At 36.1% G+C, this 25,032-nt stretch overlaps 1 protein-coding gene and 1 long non-coding RNA gene across 2 annotated transcripts in view; one reads left to right on the top strand and one right to left on the bottom strand.

The window, feature by feature from the left end:
- Positions 1–25,032, top strand: part of LOC124596428 (nose resistant to fluoxetine protein 6-like) — a 183,020-nt gene that overhangs the window by 92,819 nt on the left and 65,169 nt on the right. Inside the window, exons 5-8 of the mRNA XM_047135560.1 lie at positions 3,860–3,960; positions 9,153–9,346; positions 12,869–13,032; positions 18,827–18,995. Of these exons, the coding sequence (XP_046991516.1) occupies positions 3,860–3,960; positions 9,153–9,346; positions 12,869–13,032; positions 18,827–18,995 (628 nt within the window). The remainder of the gene's footprint in view (positions 1–3,859; positions 3,961–9,152; positions 9,347–12,868; positions 13,033–18,826; positions 18,996–25,032) is intronic.
- LOC124596429 overlaps positions 12,700–25,032 on the bottom strand; it is a 39,193-nt gene continuing 26,860 nt past the window's right edge. The window contains exon 3 of the long non-coding RNA XR_006978296.1: positions 12,700–12,973. This is a non-coding gene — a long non-coding RNA (uncharacterized LOC124596429). The remainder of the gene's footprint in view (positions 12,974–25,032) is intronic.

The raw sequence follows: 25,032 nt of genomic DNA, 5'->3' as shown, positions 1-25,032 counted from the left end.
TTGTTGGGGTAGGAAATGCCTTTCACAGGTCAGGAGTAGCCAGTAGTGGAAGGGTGTATGGGACAGGTCTTGCAACTTCAAAGGCTGCTTTATCGTCTGACCCATTTAAACCCTTCCCACCAACGCTAGCTTTCCTGAATTGCACAGATGAGACTTCTGTATGCAACAATCCTTCATCTTTGTAACCTCCTGACCCCTAATCTTTGTTGGTCCCTCTCCTCAATATGCCTCAAACTGCATTGCCCTCCCTGACCTCACTCCAATCTCACACATGGGTTGTATCCTTTCCTGCACATCTGCATTTCTCTCTTCTATATACATGGGTATAGCCAAAATCCACCAAAAACTTTTGAGAAAGTTAAATTTCCCAAACTGAATAATTAACATGGTTACCTGATATTGTTAGTATTAACAAACCAACAAGTCATTCTAGTGAAAGTAGGCATTTTTGGGAATCAGAAAAATGGTACTGAATTTTGGAAATAACACTATTTAAGATTGAACATTCTGTAGCACAAACATTTTGATTGTGAATAACTTTTGAAATATGAAATTTTTGGTAAAAGTAAGACATTTGTTGAGAAGAGGAGAATGAAGGCTTCTAAATGAGCTATGTTGCTTTAGAAACAAACATCTATATTCTCACTGAAAATTTCATCTCCACATAGTTTGGATACATAGTAATTCATGTATTTCTTTACATCAAATATTTCCATAATAACAGAATGTACTACTATTATCAGTGGTCTGAAAACTATACAGTGAATAATAAATATTAATCAGAAATGAGAAATTAGTATTTTATGAAATTATTGCATATGCACCATTAACAAAACAAGATCAAATAAAGGGAAAGAAATGTATTAAGGTCAGGAGCTGTAGAAGAACAGTTAGGATTGTCCACCTTGTTCTACTATAACCTGAAGGCATTCCTTCATGACATTTCAAATGACCTTTCAAAATAAGCAGCTCTTGCTTTGGAGTAAGAGCATACTAATCAAAGGTGAAACTGAGCCAAGCATAACTGAACAAGCCTGTGACTGGTTTACAGCAACTGATTTAAGTCTTTACCACACAAAGAATTGTAATGTACACATTCAAACAAATAAAATGGCCTACTGATAGCCTGTAATGAGCATATCATAAAATAAAATTATGTGTGTAAATTACCTTATGGTCCAGCTGGATGACAAACTGAAATGGTGTCATAACATGGACAAGCTAATTCAGAGGCTCTCAGTGAGTTAACTTGAAGACAAGGGTGCTGAATTTCTTTGAACATTTTCTCTCTCTCCCTCTCTCTCTCTCTCTTATCTTCTGAAATTATCAATTTGTAGCAATGCAATTAAAGTAAAGAAAGTATTCATTCAGAAAATACTATGTAAAGCAGGTAGCTGAACATCTTGCGAAGGCCTCATCTGGCTTCTTGGCATTCTTGCTTCCACTTTCAGTATGTTTATTCCTCAATGGTTCAAGCATGGCTCTGAGCACTATGGGACTTAACATCTGAGGTCATCAGTCCCCTAGAACTTAGAACTACTTAAACCTAACTAACCTAAGGACGCCACACACATCCATGCCTGAGGCAGGACTTGATCCTGTGACCATAGCGGTCGCACAGTTCCAGACTGAAGCGCCTAGAACTGCTCGGCCACACCGGCTGGCATTCCTTAATGGTATTTGTTGCTAATAACAGAAGTTGGTTTCCAATTAATTTTGACATACACAACTACAGTAAAAAATACAAGAGCAGTTTTCTTTCTTTAAGGTTCAAAATTATATTTTTAATTCTCTTATTGAGGCCTTCAACCTGCTCTCATTACTCATAAAGCAAGGAGTTGAAAATCCCTACAAATTCAAAAGCAAAGTTAAATTTGTTTGTATCAGCTGCTCTTCTTATAAATTATCTAGATTCAAAAGTTGAAAATTCTTCTTTTTCCTGACAAGTTCTAGTAATAATTTGAAACAGGCCTATATTCTTACAGGGTACATTTGTTGTGTGATAAATATCAGTGTGTAAAAGTTGAATTATATTAATGGTATGGTATAAATAGTAGCTACTTAATGTACACTATGTGATAGAAAGTATCCAGACAACCCCAAAAACATACGTTTTTCATATAAGGTGCATTGTGGTGCCACCTATTGCCAGGTACTCCATATCAATGACCTCAGTAGGCATTAAACATTGTGAGAGAGCAGAATGGGGTGCTCTGCGGAACTCACGGACTTTGAATGTGGTCAGGTGATTGGGTGTCACTTGTGTCATATGTCTGTATGTGAGATTTCCACACTCCTAAACATCCCTAGGTCCACTGTTTCCAATGTGATAGTGAAGTGCAAACTTGAAGGGACATGTACAGCACAAAAGTGTACAGGCTGACCTCATCTGTTGACTGACAGAGACCGCCAACAGTTGAAGAGGATTGTAATGTGTAATAGGCAGACTATCACACAGGAACTCCAAACTGCATCAGAATCCACTGCAAGTACTATGACAGTTAGGCGGGAGGTGAGGCAATTTGGATTTCATGGTTGAGTGGCTGCTCATAAGCCACACATCATGCCGGTAAATGTCAAACGACATCTCACTTGGTGTAAGGAGGCCAGTAAATGCCAAACGACATCTTGCTTGGTGTAAAGAGTGTAAACATTGGATGATTGAACAGTGGAAAAATGTTGTTTGGTGTGACGAATCACAGTACACAATGTGGCGATCTGATGGCTGGGCATGGGTATGGCGAATGCCCAGTAATGTCATCTGCCAGAGTGTGTAGTGCCAACAGTAAAATTCAGAGACAGTAGTGTTATGGTGTGGTCATGTTTTTCAAGGATGTGGCTTGCACCTCCTGATGTTTTGCATGACACTATCACAGCACAGGCCTACATTAATGTTTTAAGCACCTTCTTGCTTCCCACTGTTGAAGAGCAATTTGGGTATGGCGATTGGATCTTTCAACACAATCGAGCACCTGTTCATAATGCACAGCCGTGGCAGAGTGGTTACATGACAATAACATCCCTGTCTGTAATGGACTGGTCTGCACAGAGTCCTGACCCGAATCCTATAGAATACCTTTGGGATGTATTCGAACACTGACTTTGTGCCAGGCCTCACCAACCAACAATGATACCTCGCCTCAGTGCAGCACTGCGTGAAGAATGGGCTGCCTTTCCCCAAGAAACCTTCCAGCACTTGATTGAATGTATGCCTGAGACAGTGGAAGCTGTCATCAAGGCTAAGGGTGGGCCAACACCATATTGAATTCCAGCATTACCGATGGAGGGTGCCACGAAATTGTAAGTCATTTTCAGCCAGGTTTCCAGATACTTTTGATCACATAGTGTAACTGAGTAGTTAGCAGCTTTTTTAGAGCAGCATAAAGCAGCAGCTTTCCTTCTAATTTTAAAATGAAACATTTAGCCAGAGTAGGTGAAAATAGATTATTGAACTTAAAAAAGTTATTTACTACTGCTACTTGTAACAGCTGCTTGTCTTTGTTATTTATACATTGACCATTAAATCTTTCCTTCATAATGGGAGTTATAAAACCTCTTGAAAGAATATAAATTATGTAAGATGTTTATTTTCAGTTTATGTAATTATAAGGAAAGTATCAGCAATTCTACTGACAAAAATGAATGTAATGGTAATTTCTATATTCACTTGTTCCACATTACTGACATTTATACTTTATGGTGGAATCTACAAAGAAAATTTAAGTCCCAAATCTTTATTATGCCCCTTAGAGTTTCCATCAACCAAAAAATGTTTAGCAATAAATTTCTAATTTTGCTACTCATTAAGATATCTACCCTATTTTAGTGTCTAACAACAACAATCAATTTTTTTTAACAGGTGTTTTATGGGAGCTCTAATTCTACTGGTTTTATACTGTTCATACTATCATATGCGCTCAAACATGAATCAAAATTCCTTGCAGTCTACAAAAAATTTAGGTATGTCCTAATATATTTTAGAGTGTCATAAAAGATGTTAAATTTCCCTTACTTTTTTAATGCCAGCAACTCAACAAAAAGAAGATTAAATAATTTAAAGAATTAATATACAGTAATAGAAATAAGTTCCCTAGATAAAGTGTTGCTTTTTTTCTATTTTGTTCTCTTTTGCTTTATGTGTATCATCTAACAAGCTTAATTCCAGCTTGAGAAACAATAAACTCTCTTTAAATGCAAGTATTTACTTCAGTACATCAGTATGAAAAAAGCTAAACATCAGTCAGATGGTGGACAAGTCTTATTATTAACAGCAAACATATAGAAACAGCAGTGTCATAAGTAATGATACATTGAAACATTAACCACCAATTCCAGTGATTAGTTATTCTCAGTGGCAACAAATATTCCACTTCCAAATTTTAAAAAAATGCATCTGCGTTATATTTACTCCAACAGACACTGATCATTCCATAGACAATGACTAGTTTAAAAAAAATACTACCGATGAATTAGGTGACTAAGATATGGTACCAAGTTCTTCTGGTTGTAAAGGTGTTTTATACAAGAGTATTAAAATCACATGCTGCATTTCTGTGACAATTCTTGAGCTATTTTGGCAAACAGTCAATGATTCAAAGCCAATAATCTGGAAGACTTAAATATTTCATCATGACAACCATATAATAAAACAGAACGAAGAAGTTCACTTTTAATTACAAATCTGTTTCAGTTCTTCCAGTCTTGTAAACACTTTTTGTGAAAATAGTCTAAAGTGGAGTGATGACTTATTTTGAATGGAATAATCTTAGTATCACAGTGTTTGGTGCTTGGCCAGCACCTGTTCTTGACCCACATAAATGATTTCCCTTAGACTTTGGTGCACTCTTCAGAGACTGTGATGTTTGGTGATAAGACAAGTACACTGATAAAGGACTGAAGCACATCACTACCTGATACAGCCAATGTAATAATGGAACAAGCTAACAACTGGTCCACAGCAAACAGCTTAGCCATTACAAAGATTCATATTATCCAGTTCCAACCAAATAAAAATATCTTAAAGATACAAGAAATATAAATCAATGGACACACTCTGGATGAGACTCAGTGTGTGAAACTGAGTGTGGTGACACAGCATTTATGACATTGGGCTCTCTCATTTTGGAGGATGCCAGTTCAAATACCCATCAGGACATCCAGATTTATGTTTTCTTTGTTTTCCCTCAATTTTTTGTGGCAAATATTAGGGTGGTTCATCTGAGAAAGATGCAGCCAATTTCTTACCTCCAGTGTCTGCCTCTATAAATGAGCGATTATCATACTTGACTATCTGGGGTACCCAAGTTCAACTGCCAGCACTGCTATGGATTTTTCCATGATGGTAAGCATGGAATCGGATTTTTCCATGGTGGTAAGCCGGGAATGGGATGAACTCAGCTTCGTGAAGCCAACTAGTGACTTATACTTGATGCCTCCATTATAAAGCAATCACTTAACTCACTTGAAGACTCAGTTAATAACAAGTGTTAATGTGGGCAATTTGTAACCAAATACTGGAAGTTAAATAAAAATGATTTTTTATGTTCACATTTTATTACATTTCTGGAGACAAAAAATCTCCTCTGCAGGAATCAACAGGGGTACCAAAAACAACAATTGTGTAAAATTCTCTCCCTTCATGAGACCCAGAAAGAAGTAGATACAGGTCCCCAGGTAGATGCTGTGTTCCTGGACTTCTAGGAGGTGTTCGATACAGTTCTGCATTGTCACTTAGTGAACAAAATAAGAGCATATAGAATATCAGACCAATGGTGTGATTGAATGGAAGAGTTTTTAGCAAACATAACATGGCATGTCATTCTCAATAGAGAGAGGTCTTCGCACATAAAAGTAACTTCAGATATACCCCAAGGGAGTATTACTTTTCACAATGTAAATAGATGATCTAGTAGAAAGTTGGAAGTTCCATGAGATTTTTTGCAGATGATGCTGTTGTATACAGAGAAGTTGCAATGCTACAATATTGTAGCAAAATTCAAAAAGACATTCAGAGGATCACTGCTTGGTGCAGGGAGTGACAATTGATGTATCAACATAAACAAATTGCACATACATAAACAGAAAGACTCTTTATTGTTTCAGTATACAATTGCAGAACAGTCAGTGGAAGCAATTACTTCCACAAAATATCTACTAGTATGCATATGGAGTGATGTAAAGTGGAACAACCATGTAAAATTAATTGCTGGTAACGCAGATAAGACTGAGATTCATTGGAAGTATTTGCAGCAAATGAAGTCCATAAACAATATTGCTCATCACTCCAGGATCTGCACCAGATAGGTTTGGAAGAGGAAAAGATCCAAAGACGAGCACAGCAATTCATTACAGGTTCATTAGTAAGTGCAAAAGCATCACAGAGATGCACAGCCAACACAGTGGCATATGCTGCAAGAGAGGCATTCTATATCATGGTGTGCCTTACTGTTAAAATTCTGAGACCATGTGTTCCTATAAGAGTTAGTCAGTATTTTTCTTCCCTGTATGTACAACTTTCAAAACGACCATGAAGATAAAATCAGAGATATTCAAGCCCGAACAGAGGCTTACTGGCAATCGTCCTTTCTGCAAACTATCTGGACTGGAACAGGAAAAGGAGGAAGTGACAGTGGTACACAAAGTAGCCTCTGCAATGCACCATAAGGTGACTTGTGGAGTATAGATGAAGCTGCAGAGTTTCTATGTACACTTTGCATCCTGATGTAGTGTTCAAAGTGGAGTTATGTGTATTCTGCTGCAAAAGTGTGTAACTGGTTGCTGATAAATATCTGATAATAAGAGGTAAATTCTGCTTAAGTGTAATATTTGACATTAAAAAATATTGGTATTGCCAATATGTAGTTGATATTCTTCTGTGTAAAGCTACATAACTGCTTTCTTTGGGGTGCTAGATAAAAACAGCAACTGAGTAGTGTAAGGGGAATTGCTGTGGCTTTTTTGAAAGTAACTGTTTCTTTCCTTGTGAGTATGATGGGACTTCAAAAAGTAAGTTACACATTATTATGGTAGGCTGAGTAACTTTTATTGAATGTTGCACTAAACTTCAAACTGATGCAGATCAATGATGCTATTTTTCAACATAGTTCCAAAGTCTCTGTAAGAAATGGTCAGAATGTTCTAAAAACCATACATTTCCTCAATGACAGAAATCCACTCTTTGGTCACAGAGCTATTTTAAAATCATTGTGTGAAAATCATCATTGTTGAAAACTCTCTTTCCCCCAGACATTATCACATCTTGTCAAAAAGGTGGAAATCACATGGTGCTAGATCCGGACTTAGCCAGCATTTCGCTGCCTCCCTGTATGTACATTGCATTTGGTCCATATACTGCCAGAATTTCATGGTGAATCTGTGCGCAATTTAGATGTTTTACCCAAAAGAATTTGTAATGTTCCAAGTACATCAACTTTAGAGTTTGTTTCCAGCTGCTGCACAATTTCAGTTACACAGTGTGATACACTTGTTATCCATACTGCAGCAGAACTGTAGGAAACCCAGAACATATACACTCCTCTGATAATGCACCACTCATGTTGCAAAATATTCTTAACACAGTATGACATGTGTGACTAACTTTCTGAAGTCTCTACATATGTACATATATAAATTCATCTAGAGTTAGCTCCTACTACTATCAATGTGAGTAGATTAGCACCAGTCAAATTCATTGTTGGTACGCTTTTCAGAGGTTAGTTGCAGTGGCTTCTTCTTCCTGTTAATGTAAAACTGACACATTCAGCATCACTGAAGCATGTCTTTCATAATGGGAGTAACATTAACTTGATATGTGAATGACTGAACAAGAATAGCAACCATGGGTACACTTCAAGTTGCAATGTTCAAATAACTACATTCACAGAAATGATTTTAGAATTGTGCATACTACTTTACTCTAGAGCATGTCACAACACACACTTGCACTACTGTCACATGCATTCTTGTCAGTAGTAGACAATACAGTATTATCAGTGTGACAATTCAGCATTTCCAATTTGGCAAGAGCTATATCACATTGAGGCACAAGCTTGCAGGTTCTATTGTGGTCATTCCCACTCTATACAAAATATTCTTATTTTTCAGTTTGTCAAACTAAGCACTTTCTGGATGTAGCTGTATCTGGATGTAGCTGTATTAATTCATATATAAATATTTAGGACAACAGGAAATAAAATGTGTTAGATAAGCACTTTTACCTGCTGTTACATACAAATGTCTGGACTCAATCTGTAGGGCATTATGGTGATATATGTGTCTATGGACAATGCATGTCCCATTTAGATTTCTTTTATAACTCCGTGGATTTGCTATTGTGACTTTGTATTGTTATCCATCTGAAAACTAAGAGCTTTTGCGTTTGTTATTTTTTAATGTCTTTATTTCTGTTTCTTGAGCGTCATCATTGGCATTATAAGAGCAAGAGTTTAACTGTCCACATGAATTAACTATGTAAATCAACTTCTTCAGAACATTCATGTGTTCTAGAAATCACTGCACAGGTGTACTTCATCCGTGAAATGCAGGGATACATCTGATAGAATATTGTTGTGTGATTGCTTTCTTATTTTTGAGAGAGAATGAACTAGTATTAGAGAAATAAAAGCAAACAAACAAAGATAATTACTTCCACGATTCATTGTGGATCCACAATGGAGAGATGCTTGCTTTTGTATGAAACTTTGTATTGGAAAAATAACTGCAAACATTTTGCATCTTTAGAAGTCATTGCCTGTGGTTCCAAGTATTTGTGTTGTTCATCTGTTCTTATTTGAAAACACAGATTATACACAATATTAACATAACCTATAATATTGATTTACTGAATCCTTGAAATAATGTAGACATGTCAAAAGCTATGAAGTAAATAGGGCAATCCTCTCAATTCCATGTGATGGCGTATTATTAAACATGTCACTAATAGTTAGCACTGGCAATCTGTTGAAGGCCTGCACTGTTACTGAGGACATACAGTATGAATTACAAATAATGAAGTTTCTAAAGAAATTACAAAGAAATAACAGTATTCAATACACATGGATGTAGTTTACCATTAATAGTAATCTAAGATAACAAGTGTGTTAACCGTACTTCTAAATTCCAATAACATTTATTTATTTATTTATTTCCTTCAGGTACCAAAGAACAACTGATATTTGCCTTTTCAATTTTTCAAAATATCCAGCGCCTCACAGAAAAAAATGGTAAAGTGAGAGGACTTGACAGCTTTCACTTTGTGCGTTTCTTATTTATCATTGCGGTGATTGCTGGTCATCGGATGCTTATTTCGTATGGGCATCCGGTATACAATGGTGAAGACTTGGACAAGGTAGGATTATGGAATACTTAAGTCAAATCTGTACAAGGAAAACCAATTATTTAAAGGGATATTTGGAGAGAGGGAATAAGGGGGAGGTACTGCACAATATAAAAAAAAAAACACAATATTTTTGTGGGGGCACACTTTAGCTGATGGTTACTGGGTACATTGTAGTTTAATATCTCATATAGTATTATTTATTCATTTGTTTTTTGGTGGTGAGATTAGACACATTAATTTATGCGCAATAAATCAATCATACCTGTACATGGCTATTATCAAACTGTTTCAATTTGTCTTTTTGCTTTTAACATTTAATGTTACATGCATGGGCATTGTCAACCAAGTATATTTTTTTCAAAATTACAAATTACAAATTTTTCACTATATATTACAATTAAATAATTTAAGTTGTAGGATAGTAATTCATCCCATAGTGAACAATTGGTTTTATGTGCAATTTATTACTATACTTATTTCTAGAACAGGATTGTTTTTTACATTATTATTTGTGTTACACCCAAGTTATACAGGCATTTTTAGATCAGCCACTGCTTGAATTGCTTTTTAAAAGTATCTCCAGTCGCCATCTTAATATAAGATAGTGGCTTTTTGCTGTTAAAGCTAATCTTCTATTAACCATATGAAAATTTGTATAATTCCTTGTGTCATATTTGTGAATTTCCATGTTTCTGTTTGTGACCTTAGTGCTTTCTTTCACTAGCATAATGGTTTCTAGCATATATGGAGTGTGTGTGTGTGTGTGTGTGTGTGTGTGTGTGTGTGTGTGTGTGTATATGTGTGTGTGCGTGTGTGGGGGGAGGGGGGACCGGGGCTTGGGGTGCTCAGTGACAAGGTTAATAGAGCCCTCTAGCATATATGTGGCATAAATATTGAGAATAGTGAATCTAATTAATATGCTTTTATGAGATGTTTTGTGTAGACTGGACTTTTTTCACCAGTTGCAACATTTTGTCTGTTTGGCCCCCTTAGTTTAAAGGGAACAATATTTATAATATGTATTTTTTCTATGCTTAGTTTTAAATTGTCTCTTTCAAAGTGAGCTTTTGCCATTTCAATAAAGTTTTGAATCTCTTCTGTTATGCCAGCCTCACTGTCTGTACAACAGACACCAGATGTGTCATTGGCATACACAGTGATCAAATGTTTATCATCTGCAGAACATGGGAAATTGTTTACGTAATATTTTAGTAGGAATGGATCTAAAATGGTGCCCTGAGGGACACAAAATGTATAGTGTTTTATTCTTGACTGTGTCCCATCCAGTACTGCTCCATTATCATGTACAAGTTTGGTACACTCTAGTCTACCTTTTGAATACATTTGTAGCTGTTGCATGAGTTTTCCAGTGACACAATTCACTGAATTTTTTTTATTAGTGTGCTTTATGATGCACTGTATCAAAATCTTTTGAATAGTTCATGAACATTCCTGCTGATTAGGAATTTTCATTATTTTTTCAGGTACATAATGGACTGTCTTGATACTTTGACCTCCATGAGTCACACCATGTCTCATAATATGTCAGCATTGTTGTAATATTCCAAGATTCCTTTCAACATTATTCTCTCATCAGCTTGCTGAATGTTGAGACTAGGGCAGTGGATCTGTAGTTCTGGGCATGATTTATTTCTGCTTTTTTGTGTAAGGGTTTCAGTACAGCTAGTTTCAACTCGTCAGGGAACACAATGTCTTCAAGAGCACAGCTTATTAGGTGAATTAAATGCTACACTAGCTTACAATTTATTTCTTCAACAGATATGAAGAAATTTCATGTGATCCTGGTAACTTTCCATGCATACTGCGGGTAGTGCACTGCAGCTCTGTTCATTAGTGGTCTCAAATGTATGCTGTGCATCCAGTCATCCAGTTTCAGGCAGATATCATTGTTAGCAAAATTTATAAAGTAATTACTAAACACTGCTTACTAGAAGGGGGTCAGAAATGACATCATTATTCACAGTTGATTCTATATTATTAATTTCAGTCTCTGTTGAACTCTTTGTTATTTTCATTTACAGCTACCCAACGAGACTTTGAAGCATTACCTGAGCTTCTTATCTGTTCGCTAATTCTTGCTGCTTTTCATTTCCTGACTTCTTTCTCGTAATGATATTTTTACTGCTCATAGAGTTCTTTATGTAACCTTACAAAATAGTTGTATGACCCATTCTAGTCCATTCTCAACTGTTTTGGATTCATGCCTAATTAGCTTGACAAGAGATACTGAATTTATACAAAGAAGGACAGCACAAATGGTCACAGGTTACTTTGATGCACTGAAGAGCATCACAGCTATGCTGAGACATGTGAATCAGCAGACATGTGAAGATAGATGCCAACTATCCTATGAAAGTCTACTTAAAAAATTTCAAGAACCATGATTCACGAGACATTTAGGAATATAGTACAATCCCCTATGTTTTGCTCCTGTAGGAACCCAAAGATAAGGTTAGACTATCTGCAGCACACACATGTCATTTAAGCAGTTGTGCTTCCCACATTATATACACAAATGGAAGAGATAGCAACTATAATTCATGGTTCAATAGAAAATGCCATCTGCCATGACTGTCATATTCACTAAAACTTACATCTCATATTATACATCCCAACACAAATTAATTCTTCGTGACTGTGGAATAACTCCAAGTCCATATTAATATAGTAGCTCTCAGAAACTACTTACAATTAATTGTTGATTCTGCTATGGGATACTCTATTTTTGTTAATGAGGTTATAAAGAAATATAACACAGTTAGCTACTACATTTTTCTAAACAAACTGCTGTTTTTTCCAATTTAACTAGATAGTTATAGATTGAAGCAGTGACATAGAGCTTGAGATATGCACAGCTAGCTCAGATGGTGAGAGCTGTTACTTTGAAAGTCAGAGGTTCAACGTGGTGTCCTTATCAGACACAAAGTGTGTTCAGAAGCTTCAGAAAATGTGCTATATATCTACGTCACCATTACATGCATCAGTCCATCTGTACAATCCTACCTCATATTTTTTATTTCTCCAATGTGTTGTGAACTATACCCATGTTCATAAGCTGAGGGATCTTTGAGATCAACAAAAAAATTCAACATCACCACAATTCAGAAGAAACTGTTATGAGACAGACTGAAAATGTCATATATGTCCCACCAGAACAAGACTTTTTAGTGAACCTGCAACAGTCCATGTTGACAGATGGCATGTGTATGCTGTTTATTACTGTATGACTGTGTGCATTTGACTCAAAGTATGAAAACTGCAGATAAGCAGGATGAAACAGTAAACCATTTTAGATGAAATTGCATGTCATTTGGTCATTGACAAATTAGAGATCAGCCATATTCAGTATAATGTGTGCTTTATTTGTGATATTACAAACTTTAAAATATCGTAATATCACATTGTGCATTTCCATTCATAAATTTAATACAATTTAAATGTCATTGTTCCAACTTTATATGCACTGCCGTTTTGATATTCACTGATGATGACTTTTGTATCTCTTCACAGATATACAGCAACTTTTTCAGTATCCTCTTAGCAAATGGGGCACTAGTTGTTGATGTATTCTTCACATTAGCTGCCTTTACTTCAGCTTATATTCTTTTTGACGAACTGGAAAAGCCAACAAATGCTAAGAATATTTTTTCTGTTATACTAACCCGATATTTAAGGTAAGTGACATCTGTTTATTATGTAAGTATTAATTAAATGAAAGTGAATCCATATTAAAATTTATATAGGATGTTAATTAAGGATTCTCCTTGCAGTTTTATTTTTTATTTTTATTTACACCTCAAGTTCCGTAGGACCAAACTGAGGAGCAAATCTCCAAGGTCATGGAACGTGTCAGTACATGAACTCACAACATAAAAGTAATAAACAGATAAAAATAAATATTCATGAACCTGAAAAAAAGTCAGTCCATAAGTTTAAGTAAACGCTATCAGCAATACAATAAAAATCATCTTAATTTCTCAAGGAACTCCTCGACAGAATAGAAGGAGTGACCCATGAGGAAACTCTTCAGTTTCAATTTGAGAGCACGTGGATTATTGCTAAGATGTTTGAATTTGAGTGGCAGCTTATTCAAAATGGATGCAGCAGTATACTGCACACCTTCTTGCACAAGAGTTAAGGAAGTCCGATCGAAATGGAGGTTTTATTTCTGCCGAGTATTAACCGAGTGAAAGCTGCTTATTCTTGGGAATAAACTAATATTGGTAAGAAGAAGCGACAATAAGGAATATACATATTGAGAGGCCAATGTCAAAATACCCAGACTCGTGAACAGAGGTCGACAAGAGGAAGGGAAGGGGCAAATGAACCAGAAATATAGTTACATTTCGAGCAATAAGATTTTTGTCATATTATGTACCAATGCAACAATGGTGCAGTTAGAATTTCCATTAGATCTCCTGCATGTTCTAATTTTAATCAAAGTGCTGCCAGTCAGCTTTATTTTGGATAATATCAGCTTTATTTTGGGTAATATGGAATGCTATAAAAGCTCACCTGCCCTATCATCTTGCACCTTACACATAAAACTATGTGTCTAATTAAAGTACACAAGTTGCTGTGCCTCTCTAGAAACTGCTAGAACAGATTCATCATATTTATTTTCTAACTTCAAAGTATCAAGCTTCAGTTGTGAAATTATATTGAAAGCTGTGTAATATTATGTTATTTAACACAAAAATTTGCTTTCAGTCTACTGAAATAATAACTGAGAGCTATTACCAGCTTATTTATTATACATTTATATCAATTTCTTCTTGCAAATACTATTGGCAAATCAAGAATGTTTTTGAATATTCCGTGGTTTCATTCTGACATGGGTTAGATGAGATATCCAGGCATAATAACTGAAATGAAAATATAATCATTTTCTTATCCTTCAAAATGATAATGAACTATCTGTAATTTCGTGTCTCTATCGCATGAACCTTCAGGGTAAATTCTACTCTGGCTAGTCTGTCAGGGACTGTTGCAATTACCTTTGACAGTATGACACTCATTCAAGTATTTGGCTACTGCATCCCCCTAACATTTCATTTGCATTTTTTTAAAATGAAAAAAATTTCCTCAACATAGTTAAATTACTTTTTAGATTAACTTGCTCCTGTCTGAGACTTCCAGTATTCTCCATACTGACACCAGTAGTGTATTCAGTGACTGTGTGTGTTATAAATGAAAGTCACAAGAAGGTAACTGCAAAAGTCTCTGCGACTTGGCTGACATGTTCACACTGAAGACTAACATAAAAAAAAATGAAGACAGAAACCACTAATTATTAAGACAAATGATTGTATTTTTTGTTTCTGTTATTGTATCTAGAGGTCTGAGCTAAATGTTGTAAGAACTAAAGCAGTCAGATCACAGGTTTACACAGAAATTAATTTGAAAGGGAGCAAGATTCTGAACGTGCCATTTTTGGTGTGACTGTTTTAGTGAGTTTCAGAACATTTTGTGTCACAATAACCAAATTTGATAGAAAGTACAAAAAGTTATTTTATCCTAGATGATTCATACATATGTGTTCCATGTTTTTAATGTGGATTACTTTGATACCTACATGATCAGGACAGTTCATTGATGTATGCAAATACAGCATTGGCATAAAGTCTTTCCCTGCCCACAAAATCTATTTCTGGGGAACTTTGTTGGATACAGCTATGAAATTTGTTGCTAGATACAGCTATGAAATTTGTTGCAATGTACAGTGTTTGTAGTGTTGTCTTGTTTCTTCCTGTCTGGTTTAATGCCCCATAATCAACTTATTTGCACTGCGTACAGTACCTGCGGGAGTATTCGCTCATAATAAGAAGTTGCGATCGGTGTAGATTCCAGTGATTGCTTTTTTTTCTTCATGAGTCATCTGACTGGTTTGGAGCGGTCCACAAAGACCTCCTTACCTGCGGCAACCACTTCATCTCAGAGTAGCATTGGCATAAGGTCTTTCCTTGCCCACAAAATCTATTTCTGAGGAACTATGCTAGATACAGCTATAAAATTTGTTTCAAATGGCAGCTCAGCTCATGGAGTGTTTTACAGATACACATGCATATGTGCTCTGTTTGTTGCCCATAGAGAGTCTAAGCCCTATTCAATTTCTCTCCATGAATTTTCCAATATCTCTTCTGTCAGCGCCTCTACAGCAACTCATATTGGTGCTGTAAGAGTTTTATAAATCAGGAGCAGATGATCTGCACATTATCCTTAACATAACCTCATAAAACAGTCAAAAGAGGTTGTGGCTATGATGTTGGGCTGTCTCTAGTGATCCCTCTGTCTGGGAAGGTTCCATCCGAGAACAGGTGAACAAATAACTTTTGGTGTGACAGTGCACCATCTTGCTGAAACACTACCAATTGTTAAAATTCCTGTGACTGAGGTGCTACATACAGTTCCAACACACCCATGTTGCTGTAATGGTAGACTCAATAATAAGAAATGGTCCAATAACTGTTTTGACATTAAACCTACTGTATATTTGTTCTTGGACTGTCCCTTATCTGCTGCACTACGTTACATCGATTCTATGACCCACAGGTCTGGACCTTGTGTCAGTTATTTTTCCAGAGATGTGAAAAGTCACTTCAAACTTTGTTAAGGTAGTCACTGTCTGTATTGATTCGTTCCTGTATGTCCCAGGCCAGCTCTTCACAGTGGGGCTTATCAGCTGGCTGCAAAGCTTGCAAGAGTTGTGCTATATATTCATGGAAATGCAGTTGTTTGTGTAAAATCTTAACCACAGTGCCCTAAGGGACGCTTGTTTCTCAGGAAACATAACATGTTGATTTACGCAGATTGCATTGAAATGCTGTATGTGTGGTATCAATAATGTCCCCACTGACTTCAGGCTGCAATGTGGGACGGCTGCTGAATCGTAATGGCTGACTGGGTTTCATGAGACCACCTAGCACCTTGCACTTTCTGTTGCATAGGTGACATTTGGACAGCAGCCTTCCTAAATTATGCTACCTGTAATAAGAAAGAGAAAAAAAAAAATCACTTGCTGTCAGAGCACATGTAGAAATGTATCTATAAAAATGTAATGAGTTAAGCTACCATTTGCAATGAACTGCAGGGCTGTACCTATCATAATTCGTTAGAAACAAATTTATGTAATCAGAGAAATGCCTCATGCTCACCATGCACATTATTTTATGTTTTAATATGAATATGAATGACACCTTTTTGGAGCAATGATTCGAAATTACATCCTTCTTATGATAAAATCCAGATTATCTATGAGTTATTCAGTAAAAGTGCCTTCACCTTCAGTCATATACTAATTTCTGTTGTACCCAATTTAGATCACAAAAGTCATTTATTAACACTTTATTGAATATGCTGAAACACAGAATAAATTATGCATGTTTCATATAAGTTATCTACCAATCCTGTGAGTTTCCAGGACTGTAAGTGAAAACAACCAGAAGTAACACAACTTGAAATACAGTACTGGGCACCACTCATAGCTGAGGCTGAAATCAATCCCTTGGCTGATATGGTATCACAGTCGACTGAAGTAGACCTTAGCAGTGGAAGGCAGATCCCACTACACTCACATCCTAAGCAAGCTAAGTTGTCATGAACAGATAACACAAGTAGTTCAAAGAATATCCAGAGAGAATCAGTTTAGTATGAATTCATTGTCAATACTTCAGGTAGCTGTGGAGTGGAACACATTAGATATCAAACAAAAGTGAGAATGGGTCTGTAACCACTTGAACTCAAATCAGCCAGTTGACTGGCTACGTGACCAGCTGGACAAAGGTGTTGTGGTGCTCGCAACTTGCAACAACCACACCATTCATAGCTGAAATAAGTCATCTCATTAGCATGGTGTCACCCATTGATATTTTCATGGGACTGCAATATCCCTAGCATGTAGGTGCAAAATTATTTAGATGATGCAAAGGAGGGTGATGTGCTGCCTGTGGGCTGTTGCTGGATGAGGTCCTGGTGGGTACTTCTGGTATGTCGATGCTCTGGTCCAGTGGAGAAGGTGAAGAAGCAGAAACTGGCTACTCAGACTGAGGTGCCAGAAGTATCTCATTCTATCAGTGGGGCTGTGAGGGCCTCATTTGCTATAAGAAAGGAGTTTGAAAGACCAAATGCCCTTCATTCCTGTTGAGATGCTGAAAATAATGGCACAGAGCCACCACTGCTGCAGTAGCCCCTCAGATGCAACTATAGTGACAGTGGTAATATTGTGTGTGAGAGTTGTGATTGTGTGAATGTGTGTATATTTTCAACTTCAGAAGAAAGCTTAGTGTACAGCAGTCTTTTCATTGTGCCTATCTGTGACTCAGTGTTTTCTCTATATGGTGAATAGCAATCTATCTATCTAAACTTTCCAATGTTTAAAATAAAATACGGAAATACATGGTACCTGAAAGATTGTAAAAACATCACAAAAAGAAGTAAAATGAAAAAGTAATGACAAGACCATAAAAAGTGGAAATGATGGCTCCAGTCCCATGAGGAGAGATGTAGGTTTCCAAAACCAATGGCAACCAAGACTGATACTTTGTTTAAAAAATGGCAAGTAGCAAAATGATAGCATAATACCAGTTTCCACAATACCACTAATAACAGAGAGTAGCACACAAAACATAGGTTACTGGTGCACATAATAGAATTGGTAAGGAAGTTTTTTAAGCTACGACAGTGAAAATGGGGGTGACCCAAATTTCCATACAAATGGTTTCGAAAAAACACAGCTGCAGTTCCAGGAGGAACAGCAACACTAGAATCATCCACAACAAATGTAGTAGCAACTAGAATGATAATCTAAGGAATCATTATGTGCCTAACCAGCAAGTAAATTCCAAAGGAAGAAATGAAGCCCACATGTATGGCATTAAGGAAAATAAAATTTTCTTTGGAAAATAAAATTTCATTTGCAATCCATGCACAATTCAACCCTCCTTTTGGGACTGTCCAAATATTTAGAAACTTAGTCTCCAAAACTTTCAGACATTAACATCAACTCAAAACTCCACTGGGTTAAGGGACTATATCAGCCAAGTTTGTGAAAAGATAGCCCCAGATATTTTACCTCACATAGCAATGAAGAAATATGGTGAATAGTGATTATCTTTATGTGACACACTAATACATAATGTATATAAAGATAAATGTAAAATCTATTCATTTGCACTTTGTATGAGTTTTATTACACTAAACTTTTTGTGGATTTTTGTTTTGCATCATGCAGTATTGTTAACTGAAATTGTTACATTTGTTTTTTTTTTTTTTTTTTTTACTGAATAGTGAGGCAATAGCCAATGACAATTTTTAAACAAGAGAAATATTGGCTAGTGGTAAATTTATTTTAAATGTACTTAAATATCTTAGGACATGTTTTAATTGACATTTTGTAAGTAAGTAATAGTTTTACATATTACTTATTGTTAATTACTATTACTATTACTTTCTTACATTTTATGTTGACAGGTTGACGCCATCATATCTGGTTATTCTGTTATTTGAAATTTGTGTCTTACCTTACATAGGTAATGGACCATTCTGGAAAACCAGTGTTATTAAAGAGCAAAATCGCTGTAGTGCATACTGGTGGGCTAATATACTATACATAAACAACTATCTAGATATAAAAAATCTGGTAAGAGAACCAGCTACATTGCTATTAATTATGCTTTTCTCCCAATCTATCACTTTATATGCCTGTGTTATGATTTGTTATATCTTCCTTTCCAGCAACATTTTCTGTTTGTCTTTTCTTGAACTTTAGTACATTCATGTTACAATCAACTATTAGTTCTACTTGATATCTGTATTGCTGCTGCTGCTACTGCTGCTGTTTGCTATCTGCATTTTCATCACTTCAGTGCAGAAGATATCTTTGTAATATGATGTGATGAAAACCATTGAGATATATTCTACACAAACTATAGAGCTAAGTTTTTGAGTTGAGCACATATGACAGTGTAAGAATGTTTTATCAGAAAAGTAGATAAAGTATGGTTGGCTATACAAAAATGAAGCACTTTCTTGTCTGTACACACTTAACAACAGTACTAGAAAGAAGCATTGTGGATAAACAGTCATGTCTGAAAAAATAGTATCTGTTTTTAATTTATGTGTGAGCTTCCTTATACAGACGTCTATTATGGAAGCTTACAGAATGTTGCAGTTAGATTTTTGTGTAGATTTTATTCAAGTAACTACTGTGGTTTTACCTATCAAACAATGTAAGACATATTTCACACCTACTTTGTAACAGGGTTTCCTGGCCTTCTATCCACCACAGTAAATGAGAATAAGTTCGCTATGGCTCTAGCTATTGTAGGGAATGATTACGAAATTTTGTTGGATGTTATGGCAGAGATGTTGAGCACTCCCGACAGCAGTATATACACTGTTTTACTTAATTACTTGCATTCATGACATGCCTATTCACAATAAAACTTGAAGTGACTAATCCAAGAAGGAAACCAAATGTGATAGTAGACATGTCGGGGGCTTCAGTAACTTGCAGCACAGCATGATTAGGAAACTAAAATAAAATTCTTGTAGCTTTTTCCTCTTTCCTGTTTGATACAAAAACCACCATTACAAATAATTAAAATAATCATGGTGACCAGTTTTATGGAGAATACGTTGTTCTGAAGGCAATATTGGAGTGTTGGCACAGATTCTATGATTGTTGTGCCATACATATCAGAGGATAAAGAGACCATGTTAAGCTAGATCTTGCTTAAATTGTCATGGGAAAAAATTTCCTCATTCTTTACTAACTCACCTTCAGTTTTAACATAATTTTTTTAATATTAAAAAGTCCAATTCCTCCCATTATTACAGATATTATTGAGTCATCTCTTAAACTGTTGTTCTTATAAAGTACCTCTTTGTCTGTCTATACATTACTGAAGCAGAAATATTTTTTTTTACTTCTATATAAGTACATCATTTATTTTGTGTGATTCACTACTTTTAGTCAGATTTTTTCCATATTTTGTGAATAATCTCAAAATGTTTCATTTTGCACACACTGCACTATACTATTGATAGTGGTTGTAAAAATGTACATTATACTAAATTGTCAGTTTTATTCATTGTTCTCTTTCGTGTGATTTTCTAAATATTATATCCATTCTGCAATATGTTTTTGTTAGTTATTGACCTTGTCTCCATTGTATATAGTCACTGCAAAGAAACTTCTAAAAACAATGGCAACAGGACAACAGGTGTAAAACACACCATAGGGCTAAAGATACAGATATGCTATATTAAACATATATGGCTGTCAAAATAGCATTTTGTGAAGCTTTCAATGACTGTTGTAGCAGAAACTTATTAAAAGACTTCTCACAGAATTCAATGAAATTTGTCCCCTTTACAAAGTAAGATCCAAAAGGACTGCCCCAGTTTAATTTTTACACCACTGCAAAATGAGTAGGGTATGCTAGTTTCAATTGCATTGAGAAACAGCTGTAAACACTAAAATTGAACAAGGCCCCAGGACCCAATGAAACTGTTCAGAGATTCTTTGCAGAATGGACAGTTTGGTTACTGACCCTCTCAACCACAACATGCTGTAGATTACGTGATGAACAAACTTTGCTCAATTATTGGCAGAGGGCACAGGTCACACCCATAAACAATAAGGATAACAGACATGATCCACAAACTGGTGCCCAGTATTACTGTCATTCATCTGGTGTGTAAGCTTAGAACACATTTTGATCTCAAGTATAATGAGATATCTCTGACAGAGTAACCTCTATTGGAACCAGCACGGGTTCCATTAATATCAATCAAGCGAAACTCAACTCTTGCTTTTCTCACAAGACACCCTGAAAGGCATGGGTCAAGACAGTCCTGTAGATGCAGTATTTCTTGACTTCTGAAAGGGATTTGAATCAAGAAGCAATAATTAATTAAGTATGATAATATGGGGGGGGGGGGGGGGGGGGGGGGATGACATAACACATTGTCTTGAATGAAAAGTCATTGAGAAAGCAGAAGTAGCTTCAGAAGTGCCCCACAGAAGTGTGTTGGAGCCCTTGACTCATGATGATGTATGTTAATAATCTGGGAGACAGTATTAATATTAACTTCATCTTTTTGCAGGTGACACAGTTATATGTAACAAAATACTCTAAAACACTGCACAAATATTCAGTCACATCTTCCTTTAAACATTTAAAGATCAACATCAATTAATCACAACTGGACTCAGTCAACTAAATCAAAGACTTGGTAGTAATAATTTGTTGTGACATGATATGGAATAATTACATAGGCACAGTTGAAGGTAAATCAGAAGGCAGACTTTGATTCATTTGTAAGCTACTGTGAAAATACAGTCAGTGTGCAGAGGAGATTGCTTACTGAACACTCCTGTGATCAAACATAGAATATTGCTCAACAAAATAGGACTTACCATAGGGCTCTGAGGGATGAAGTAGTGAAGGCAGCAGAGGATCAAGTACGTAAAAAAAAAGAGGGCTAATAGAAATCCTTGGGTAACAGAAGAAATATTGAATTTAATTGATGAAAGGAGAAAATATAAAAATGCAGTAAATGAAGCAGGCAAATAGGAATACAAACGTCTCAAAAATGAGATCGACAGGAAGTGCAAAATGGCTAAGCAGGGATGGCTAGAGGACAAATGTAAGGATGTAGAGGCTTGTCTCACTAGGGGTAAGATAGATACTGCCTACAGGAAAATTAAAGAGACCTTTGGAGAGAAGAGAACCACTTGTATGAATATCAAGAGCTCAGATGGCAACCCAGTTCTAAGCAAAGAAGGGAAGGCAGAAAAGTGGAAGGAGTATATAGAGGGTTTATACAAGGGCGATGTACTTGAGGACAATATTATGGAAATGGAAGAGGATGTAGATGAAGATGAAATGGAAGATAAGATACTGCGTGAAGAGTTTGACAGAGCACTGAAAGACCTGAGTCGAAACGAGGCCCCAGGAGTAGACAACATTCCATTGGAACTACTGATGGCCTTGGGAGAGTCAGTCATGACAAAACTATACTATCTGGTGAGCAAGATGTGTGAGACAGGCGAAATACCCACGGACTTCAAGAAGAATATAATAATTCCAATCCCAAAGAAAGCAGGTGTTGACAGATGTGAAAATTACCGAACTATCAGTTTAATAAGTCACAGCTGTAAAATACTAACGCGAATTCTTTACAGACAAATGGAAAAACTGGTAGAAGCGGACCTCGGGGAAGATCAGTTTGGATTCCGTAGAAATGTTGGAACACGTGAGGCAATACTAACCTTACGACTTATCTTAGAAGAAAGATTAAGAAAAGGCAAACATACGTTTCTAGCATTTGTAGACTTAGAGAAAGCTTTTGACAACGTTAACTGGAATACTCTCTTTCAAATTCTGAAGGTGACAGGGGTAAAATACAGGGAGCGAAAGGCTATTTACAATTTGTACAGAAACCAGATGGCAGTTATAAGAGTCGAGGGACATGAAAGGGAAGCAGTGGTTGGGAAAGGAGTGAGACAGGGTTGTAGCCTCTCCCCGATGTTATTCAATCTGTATATTGAGCAAGCAGTAAAAGAAACAAAAGAAAAATTCGGAGTAGGTATTAAAATCCATGGAGAAGAAATAAAAACTTTGAGGTTCGCCGATGACATTGTAATTCTGTCAGAGACAGCAAAGGACTTGGAAGAGCAGTTGAACGGAATGGACAGTGTCTTGAAAGGAGGATATAAGATGAATATCAACAAAAGCAAAACGAGGATAATGGAATGTAGTCAAATTAAATCGGGTGATGCTGAGGGGATTAGATTAGGAAATGAGACACTTAAAGTAGTAAAGGAGTTTTGCTATTTAGAGGGTAAAATAACTGATGATGGTCGAAGTAGAGAGGATATAAAATGTAGACTGGCAATGGCAAGGAAATCGTTTCTGAAGATGAGAAATTTGTTAACATCGAGTATAGATTTAAGTGTCAGGAAGTCGTTTCTGAAAGTAATTGAATGGAGTGTAGCCATGTATGGAAGTGAAACATGGACGATAACCAGTTTGGACAAGAAGAGAATAGAAGCTTTCGAAATGTGGTGCTACAGAAGAATGCTGAAGATAAGGTGGGTAGTTCACGTAACTAATGAGGAGGTATTGAATAAGATTGGGGAGAAGAGAAGTTTGTGGCACAACTTGACTAGAAGAAGGGATCGGTTGGTAGGACATGTTTTGAGGCATCAAGGGATCACAAATTTAGCATTGGAGGGCAGAGTGGAGGGTAAAAATCGTAGAGGGAGACCAAGAGATCAATACACTAAGCAAATTCAGAAGGATGTAGGTTGCAGTAGGTACTGGGAGATGAAGAAGCTTGCACAGGATAGAGTAGCATGGAGAGCTGCTTCAAACCAGTCTCAGGACTGAAGACCACAACAACAACAATAGGGCACATTGGATGTAAACAAAGAAGGGGAAGCACAAATAATCAAATGTTTGTTTGACACACAGAAATGCTAAAAAACTGAAACATCAGATACTTGAGGACTGACGTAAAATATCATATAAAAGCCTAGCCAGAATGTTTCGAGAACCACTATTAAGTGAGGAAGCTAGAAGTACGCTGTGCCCCCTATGTATTGTTCTGTGGGGACTGCAAAGATAAGGTTATGTTAATAACAGCACACATAGAGCATTTAAGCAGTCATTCTACCTATACTCCATATGCCAGTGGAACAGGAATAAACTGTAATACATGGCACTGCAGAAGTACCCTGTGGAATGCACATCAGTGGATTTCCTGAGTGGCTGTAGATGTAAATAAGGATGCTTTCTCAAAGTATTGTATGTAATAGGGTATTTTCTAATAACATATGTAATTACTTGTAGCTGTGTTGCAGATCACAGCCCCAAGGTATTTCAGTTTTGAATGACAGGAGAGTGCAGTGTGTTTCAAGTGGTATTTTAGAACTGACATTGACTACTAAGATGAAGTTTTTGCTGTAAATTTAATCAACAAGTTATAGTATACAAATATAATATATGAATGAAATTAGCTTCAAAGTTAACATCTTTAATGTAGTGACAATATTCCATGTGTACCTGCACTATATAATATTCCACTAAAAATGATACTATAACTGAAATTCAAATTTAATAATTTTGTATTTTGTTTCTGCTGAATTTTTAACTATACAGAAACTTCATAAAAAGTAGTAGCACTGTGTGAAACAGCAGATATTTAACTTTTAATTATTAACTTGACAATAGGGTTACCATAACCATACTGCTGTAAATAGAAAACCCATAAATTCTGGTATGTATGTCTCTTCCACACACTCCAGTATGTGATAAAGATAATTTCTGTGCATTGTGGAACTTCAGTTTAATAAAACAATATTTTCTCTTTACATGTAACCCAAGTATAAACATCGAACTGTTGCAGACTGAATTATTCAACTTCAGGAAGAAATCAACTAATTCAGCATACACTGATGCCATACAACATACAGCATAAAAACAATGAAATTACTGCATGACATTGTTTCTGTTTTCACTTGGTCAGACTTATAATTAAAAATAATTGTGTTTGAAAACATTGCTAAATAAATGCATTTTACAAGTCATCTGGGAAGGATCATTACATGACCTATTTCCAAAAATGATTTTCTGTAGTGTAAGATTTACAAGGGATTCTGGGTACGG

The sequence above is a fragment of the Schistocerca americana genome, chromosome 2 (assembly GCF_021461395.2).
Source record: "Schistocerca americana isolate TAMUIC-IGC-003095 chromosome 2, iqSchAmer2.1, whole genome shotgun sequence".
Taxonomy (NCBI): domain Eukaryota; kingdom Metazoa; phylum Arthropoda; class Insecta; order Orthoptera; family Acrididae; genus Schistocerca; species Schistocerca americana.
This window is presented reverse-complemented; position numbering and strand designations above follow the sequence as displayed.